General features: G+C 37.0%; 1 protein-coding gene across 4 annotated transcripts in view; it reads left to right on the forward strand.

Moving 5' to 3' along the window:
- The first annotated feature begins 5,808 nt into the window (after positions 1–5,808).
- Positions 5,809–8,396, forward strand: part of kynu (kynureninase) — a 12,323-nt gene continuing 9,735 nt past the window's right edge. Inside the window, exons 1-5 of one of the 4 annotated variants that reach the window (XM_042081106.1) lie at positions 5,948–7,083; positions 7,202–7,215; positions 7,355–7,527; positions 7,837–7,957; positions 8,289–8,371. In XM_042081106.1, the coding sequence (XP_041937040.1) occupies positions 6,985–7,083; positions 7,202–7,215; positions 7,355–7,527; positions 7,837–7,957; positions 8,289–8,371 (490 nt within the window). In that variant the 5' untranslated portion in view covers positions 5,948–6,984. Of the gene's footprint in view, positions 5,827–5,947; positions 7,084–7,201; positions 7,216–7,241; positions 7,260–7,354; positions 7,528–7,836; positions 7,958–8,288; positions 8,372–8,396 lie in introns of those variants that run through there. The other 3 variants (XM_042081109.1, XM_042081107.1, XM_042081108.1) reach the window with 3 other exon arrangements.

An 8,396-nucleotide genomic window follows, 5' to 3' on the forward strand; every position in this document is an offset into this window, starting at 1 on the left:
CATCGTCACCGTATAAACGTAGCCTAAGAATACTTCACAACTTGTATAGTAAAGTGACATTCGATGTAGACTTCATAAGATATTCATGAAATATTCACAAAAGCTGGAGAGAAAAACGGCTATGTTGCTTTGCGATTGTTGGACTTTTATTTTGACAAGTTGCCGTCATTCTGTTTTCCACATTCATGAAAGGTTTGGTATGAATGTTGAGTCATGTCTCATGAAACAGTCATGAATGCTTTATGTGCAGTTTATGACAGCTGCTATGAATGTGTTATGAAATCACCCGTCAAGTAAAGTGTTACCCAATTTTCTATTCCCTTTGTCATGGTGGTTAGTATCATGGTGGTATTGAACACTTAACTGAGTATTTTCCCAGTTTCACAGTGGAATAGACAGACACGATAAAACTGAAACATATGGTTACACTTTACTTGACAGTGTCGACATAAGAGTGACATGACACTGTCATGAACGTGTCATAAACATGTCATACACATTTATGGTATAACGCTTCTGTTATTAAGTGACATTCGGTTTTTGTCATAACAAGTTAGGTGTATGTGACACACAAGTGGTCACTTGTTTGGACATAGCCTAGGCTACCTACAGTTTGAGTATAAGAATGTCTTCCTTCCCAGTCGGCACACAACCGACCTTCAACGTTGAAATATAGGTGAAATAACAGTTGTTGCGTCAATGTTTAAACAATGTTGAAACAATGTTTAATGCTAAATGGTTGTAAAAGGGTATGACAAACATTGAAACAATGTTCAATGTTAAATGGTTGTAAAAAGGTCAAGAAAATCAATGTTGAATTATAGGTGAAATAATGTCAGTTGTTTTGTCAATGTTGAAACAATGTTGAAACACTGTTTTAATGCTAAATAGTTGTATTGTAAAATGTTAACAAATGGTCGTAAAATACGAAATCAACGAAATCAGCATGGATGTTAAACCAAATTGATTTGATATCAAGAAAAGGCGTCAATTTGATATGAAATATATGTCACACCATGAACAATCATGTTAATAATCATAATAGTAGGCTAGTAATATCATATATCATATCTATCTGTCTGTGATGTCGCTATGAATGTAGAGTTTTAGTTTGAATGAAATATCAGACGCAAGTTAGCTACATTTAAAGTGGCTGTTACCATGCAGGCTAACGTTACAGACAGATTTGAAGGTTGTTAACGTTAAGTAGCAGTAATAACGGTTACCTTGCGAACTTCCATGGGACATAGGTAGGTAACACTATTTTTACATTATTATACATACATACTGTAATATACATGTAGTGTTGCTATAACGTGTTAACTGGAAAGATGACCTGTAAAACAAATGAATAAAGTCATATATACGTTATATCTATACCCACTATACCCACTGACTTAAGGAACTAAGGAACTGCATTTTAGTATAGCCATGTTCATTAACAGACCTGTCATATATTAGATGTGAATGGGGGCAAGTATGATGAGTGGGTATGCCAACAAGTAAAGGGATCTTTAGTTTGTGAAGGGTAGTGTTAGGCTACATGATTTTCATTTCTTAGTCCTTATTTGGCCCTTGTTTGATGTACCTGACTTGCACTGAGGCATGTGTTTATTTAGGATGCATGTGAGTGAAGTAGTGCTTCAGAGATGGTCTTTTCATGTTCTGTGTGTTTTGGAATTTATTCATCTTAGTCTCCATGTGTTCCCTCTGTTTGCAGTCGGTGTGTTGTGAGGACTGCTGCCCTGAGAACGCTGAGTGCATTCTGGAATATTCCAAATGTGTGCCACTTCCATACTGAAGAAGTTTCAAGCCCGCAAGAGAGTTCACTAACCAGGTAGACACACACACAAACACACACACACACACACACGTAGAATCACATATAACATTATAATGTGTAAGCATGTATTTGTGTCTGTAACTGTGTTTAGTTTATCCCCTCTTTTCATGTGTCTTTTTGTTGTTATGACTGTAGTGGGCTCCATCAACTATCCAGGGCAATGTCAGTCCGTCTGGATGGCACTACCTGCTACTTGATGATGTCTGATAGCCATGGCTGCTGCCTTCAACGTGGTGTAAGTGTTTGAGTTTTGAATGTATTTTTTTTGTTCCATGGTGAGGGCTATGGGTTATGTTATTATGCATGCTCTAATTCGAATTTTGCAATTTAGCCACTTTACCATTGTGTTGGTGGTAATGTTAGTAGTGTTGTGAATATCTGCCAAACTGATCATAATCATTATTTCTGTAATTGTATTGCAATTCAATTTATTGTAGAGGATGCATCATTTTGTTTAATCTTATCTTTTACTCATCTTTTACTGGCAGAGCCCTCACAAGTAAACTGATATCAAGACTTAACATAGATGGTGATGGTGGCAAGGGTGCCTTCAGAAGGTAATTGTCATTTTTGTTTGTACACCTGATTGACTAACCTTATTTTTTTGATGCTATGATTTTGACCTTTATCAACAATAACAAAATGTATGGCAAACTTTATAATGGTGGTGTATACATATCTGCTTTACTTCTAACTATTGCACCTGACTTCAAATCCCAGAGAATGTCCACAGGCTTTTTCACTAGTTTTTGACAATAATGGTTTGTTGTTTCCTCTTTAGATGCTGTCTTCAGCGAACCATCCTGACCCGAATAATGGACACCATGGGAAGATATTTGAAGTATGCACTGAAGAGGGTGGTGGTGGCCGTCGGAAGACACTCCCTGCTGTTGCTGAATGATGCCATCGGTATACATATGCACAGCCTCTCGCACCAAATACACCTGAGTTTGGATAGATCTTTTATGTTGTAAAACATAAAACAAAATAAAATAATTTAAAAATATATATAAGTTGACTGGTTCTTCATGGAGGTGTTTATCATTTTTGTGTGTGATAGGCCTACTGCAAGTTGCATAGGCTAATTTAGGTAAAATGTTGAAGCAATGTTGCAATATCAACGTTTATTCAACGGTAATTTGTAGTTGAGGCTTTAACCATGTTGGATTTTGGGACATTCCAGAATTAGAGGACATTTTGGCATTTACACTTCTTAAATAATTATTTTCTATTTTAACATTTTATGTTGAATATTTAAGAAATATAGGTCATAAACTACTAAATTATATGATTTGTCAAGATAAGGCATCAACGGTACTTTTTCCACCTCATATGTTTTATTTGCTGTGTACATGTAGTTACGCAACCCTGTTACAAATACAAAATAGCATGAAAAAAGTACATTTTTAAAATATTTTTCAGTAAATCCTTTTTCATTCAATAAAGGAAGTCATTTTACACTGAATAGTCATATGATTTCAGGTAAGATTGTTAATATATATTATATATGTTAATTAGACTAACTATCAAAGGCTTAATTATCTTCCATTTGAACAGTGACATACAGTTTTTTTTTTAATAATTCCAGTATCTATTCTCAAATATGCTCAGATACATTGTGCATATAATCATATAAGCTGTTCTAAGGACTATTGATGTAATTTTTTGTGTGATAGCAAAATTACTTTATTTATCCTTGTTTTAATTATTTATCCTTGTTTTAATAAAAATGTTTTTGTAACAGGGTTGCAAATTGAGTCATAACATCATAAATCTGTAGAAATCCATTACAAATTCTGATATTAGGCCTATCTAGCACACTATGCTGCAATGACGCTGTACTAACAGAAGAAAATCTGGCAATTTATTTAAAATATGTAAATAATGTTTAATTGTACAAATAAATTCATTTTTATAATTTAACTCAGCATATTTAATCATAAATATATCATAGTTAACAAACAATATCCTGATAACTATGATAATAACCATGTTACTTTAATTAGAGTAACAGGGTTGCGAATTAATGCTAATATAGCATCTACCTTATGAACAGAAGCTAGCTGTAAAATTTAGCTATTTTACCAAGGTCAAGGACCAATGTGGTTATACAAATACAGAAAATAAAAAGTGAAATTATTCAACATTAATCTTAAAACATGAGTAACAGGGTTGCGTGGTTAAGCTTTACGTACTCAATTTTCCCAGAAAAGTTTGAAAATATATTAAAATTGGAAGAAGACACTCATCTTTTGTCTACCCATGTTTTTTGAAAATGATTGGATGATGTCATTTCTTGTTTGTAATATAACATAATATTTTAACCCTTTATCAGCCAGGCAAAAATGGTATTGGTAACAGGGTTGCGTGCACATTCGGGGACACAACTTCATGGCACAATAAATAGTATTCAAAATATGTTATAATTAAATAAATTCTTTTTTACAGATACAATAGATGCGTATCCACAAAATACTGCAAAAGATAATATATTAAAGACTTATTTTAGCTGTTCAATTTGATTTAAAAGTTGGTCATCAGGAGCCGGGGACAGGATAAAAAACCCATTTTAAGGGGTGTTCCAGAACTAATCAGTATTTTTAATCATGTAAAGGAACCACTTTTCCCCAGCAGATTATTATGTTTTGCTTTATGGCAGTTTCACTTGCAGGTTATGTGAACATTTTTGTTATTTTGGACTTGAGTATTTGAAATATCAGGGGGGGGACACCAAATGTCCTCTAATTCTGGAATGTCCCTTTTACTGCGTTGTTTCAATGTTGCAATATATCATATTCAACAGTGATTCACTGTTGAGGCTTTCAACATGTGTTCAACTATGTTGAAACGGCAGATGATGAAACAATGTTTCAATATCAACGTTGATTCGATTTGCAAATCCAACACATAATTCAACATTGATTCACCCTTGGTATATACGTTTGTTCACCGTTGAATCAATGTTGAAATGCCAGCAGGGTTGTCGTCTTTTTACACTTTTCACATGACCACATGACCAACATTTGTGGGGAACTGAAAATGTGGGTGTTTGATACAGTGTAATTTGTAAAAAAAGGAATCGACACTTCCTTCATAGCAGGGACTTGTTATTCATTCATTCAGCGTGTCCTATAGAAGCACAGTGGAGATTGGGATACCCCAAAAATCAGCAATTAAATGTGAATAGGCCTACTATTTGAGAGCAGAAATGGGGAATGTGCCAAGGCTGCAAAAATTGTTATTAGGAAATCAACACATTTGGGTGACGTATAGCTAACTTAGTCAACTTCTCTATTTCGCTTTGATTTCCTCTTTGTTTATTCACCGACACCAAAGAAAGAACCAGGTAGCCTACGAATGCAGTAGGGCTTTAGATCGGATGACTGAAGATAGAGAAATATAATGAAGAGAGAAGTGTGTGTTTGGCATCTGCGGAATGGAATCTACCTTTGTGCCTTTAGGGGTGTCGGCTATATTTGATCAAAGTCTGCGCTATGGGGCGTGCTTATAGTTGTTGTCATACTAACTGTGAAAGTGATCGTTTTACGGAGATATGGGAATCATTATCCTGTGGTTTTAAACTACTCATTACTGCATAGTGTAAATGGAAATAATTGGCTTTTCCATAGGCCTACATAATGTGGACTAAAGAACGCAATGGAATTCCCGTGGTGGGGTGGGTGGTGGTCAGAAGAATGATTAGCCAAGCCTGTAACCTTTGCAGATGATTTCTCATCTTTTGCTACTGGGAATGACCAACCGTTCCGGTCAGCTGAATGTAGGCTAGTTTACCTCCCAGTGTTAAACTCAGTGATTAAGAATACTTCACAACTTGTATAGTAAAGTGACATTCGATGTAGACTTCATAAGATATTCATAAAATATTCACAAAAGCTGGAGAGAAAAACGGCTATGCTGCTTTGCGATCGTTGGACTTTTATTTTGACAAGTTGCCGTCATTCTGTCTTCCACATTCATGAAAGGTTTGGTATGAATGTTGAGTCATGTCTCATGAAACAGTCATGAATGTTTTATGTGCAGTTTATGACAGCTGCTATGAATGTGTTATGAAATCACCCGTCAAGTAAAGTGTTACCCAATTTTCTATTCCCTTTGTCATGGTGGTTAGTATCATGGTGGTATTGAACACTTAACTGAGTATTTTCCCAGTTTCACAGTGGACTAGACAGACACTATAAAACTGAAACATATGGTTACACTTTACTTGACAGTGTCGCCATAAGAGTAACATGACACTGTCATGAACGTATCATAAACATGTCATACACATATATGGTATAACGCTTCTGTTATTAAGTGACATTCGGTTTTTGTCATAACAAGTTAGGTGTATGTGACACACAAGTGGTCACTTGTTTGGATATAGCCTAGGCTACCTACAGTTTGAGTATAAGAATGCCTTCCTTGTCGTCTTTTTACACTTTTCATATGACCACATGACCAACATTTGTGGGGAACTGAAAATGTGGGTGTTTGATACAGTGTCATTTGTAAAAAAAGGAATCGACACTTCCTTCATAGCAGGGACTTGTTATTCATTCATTCAGCGTGTCCTATAGAAGCACAGTGGAGATTGGGATAAGGCTACCCCAAAAATCAGCAATTAAATGTGAATACTATTTGAGAGCAGAAATGGGGAATGTGCAGGCTGCAAAAATTGTTATTAGGAAATCAACACATTTGGGTGACGTAGCCTATAGCTAACTTAGTCAACTTCTCTATTTCGCTTTGATTTCCTCTTTGTTTATTCACCGACACCAAAGAAAGAACCAGGTAGCCTACGAATGCAGTAGGGCTTTTGATCGGATGACTGAAGATAGAAGTGTGTGTTTGGCATCTGCGGAATGGAATCTACATTTGTGCCTTTAGGGGTGTCGGCTATATTTGATCAAAGTCTGCGCTGCGTGCTTATAGTTGTTGTCATACTAACTGTTAAAGTGATCGTTTTATGGAGATATGGGAATCATTATCATGTGGTTTTAAACTACTCACTACTGCATAGTGTAAATGGAAATAATTGGCTTTTCCATAGGCCTACATAATGTGGACTAAAGAACGCAATAAAATTCCCGTGGTGGGGTGGGTGGTGGTCAGAAGAATGATTAGCCAAGCTGACTTCTATGTCCTGTTTACATAGAGAGACAGACAGGGTGAAAGATCACGTTGAAATTTCAAGTCGAGGTTCAGTTGCTGTCCAACTCCAGGAAAAGATAACCAAAGTGAGTAGAACATTTTGCCATTAATTAGGTCTACTTTTTTAATCACCCGATTTGTATTATCAGGACACTTGTATGGCAGATTACATTATTTACCCAAACCCTTCTTATACATGTACAGGTCACGTCAAAAACGTATGAACCAAGCAGGGGGGAAGAAAACTGTGGGCTACATAAGCGTACTCAATCACACAATTATTGTATATATTGCTATATTGTTGAATTTTCCTAAGTTTCCCTTTGCTGACGGTAAACCTTTTTTGTGGCATGTTAGGCATATGGATCCCTTCGCTGAGGCAACTGCAAGCGCGGCTATAAAGCAAGTCGCAAAGTCTTTAGGGTGCAAACCGACCTCATTTAAAGTTGCCAGATTCCTTGACGACATCGACGATTTGCGTCACCTGCGTGAGCAATTTCTCATTCCTAAAGTGTCACAATTACCGCCGTGTAAGTAGATGTGTCTTTTATTTTCAATGGTTGTGTTCATGTGAAGTTGTTGAGTACGTTTTTGCTGTAAGCTGGTTTATGTTGTTCCTTGTGCATATGCAAGAGATCGAGTCTCAAATAGGTCAGGTGACATATTTCTGCACGGGTCATCTGCATTTTTATCAGGTGCAGCCTCAGGTGCACACCTCTGCATTGCATCTTTTTTTCTGCCTCCTTTTGGGGACAAAGAACAGTGTGTACCCAAAACGAGGATGCTTCATCATCGATGAGTGAATGTATTGCACTAATGCGTCGTTAATCTTACCGCAGCTGACCCCTCTCTGGTTGACGGCGCGGAGGAGTGCCTCTACTTTGTGGGAAACTCATTAGGGCTGCAGCCAAAACTGGCCAGACAGTACCTGGAGGAAGAGCTAGAGAAATGGGCACAGATGTGAGTTGTGCCAGGCTTGTCCAATAGCATCGTTATAATGTGTGATGATGGGAAGGTCTTTTATGATTTTGTTGCTTGTGCATTGTGTGTGTGTGTGTGTGTGTGTGTGTGTGTGTGGACAAGCTGTATCATATTACTGGTGGATGACTGAAACTAATTAACCCCCCTCCAGTGTGTCAGCGAAGAAACAACTTTAGATCTGGACATTTCCATTCCTCAGCTCTGCTACAGTGAAAAGACTATCTGCTGCCTTATGGTAGTTTCACAGTCTCTCCACCTGAATCATCTGTGTGTATCCATCTAATTCTGTTGGTGTTACCCGTCTTTCCAGGGGTGTGCACGGTCACACGGAGGGCTCTCGTCCTTGGGCCTGGGCAGAGAACAACATCGAACAGCTCATGGCTAATGTCGTAGGTAATGGAACCTATAGCTTTTATAA

The sequence above is a fragment of the Alosa sapidissima genome, chromosome 23 (genome assembly GCF_018492685.1).
Source record: "Alosa sapidissima isolate fAloSap1 chromosome 23, fAloSap1.pri, whole genome shotgun sequence".
NCBI classification, from domain to species: Eukaryota; Metazoa; Chordata; class Actinopteri; order Clupeiformes; family Clupeidae; genus Alosa; species Alosa sapidissima.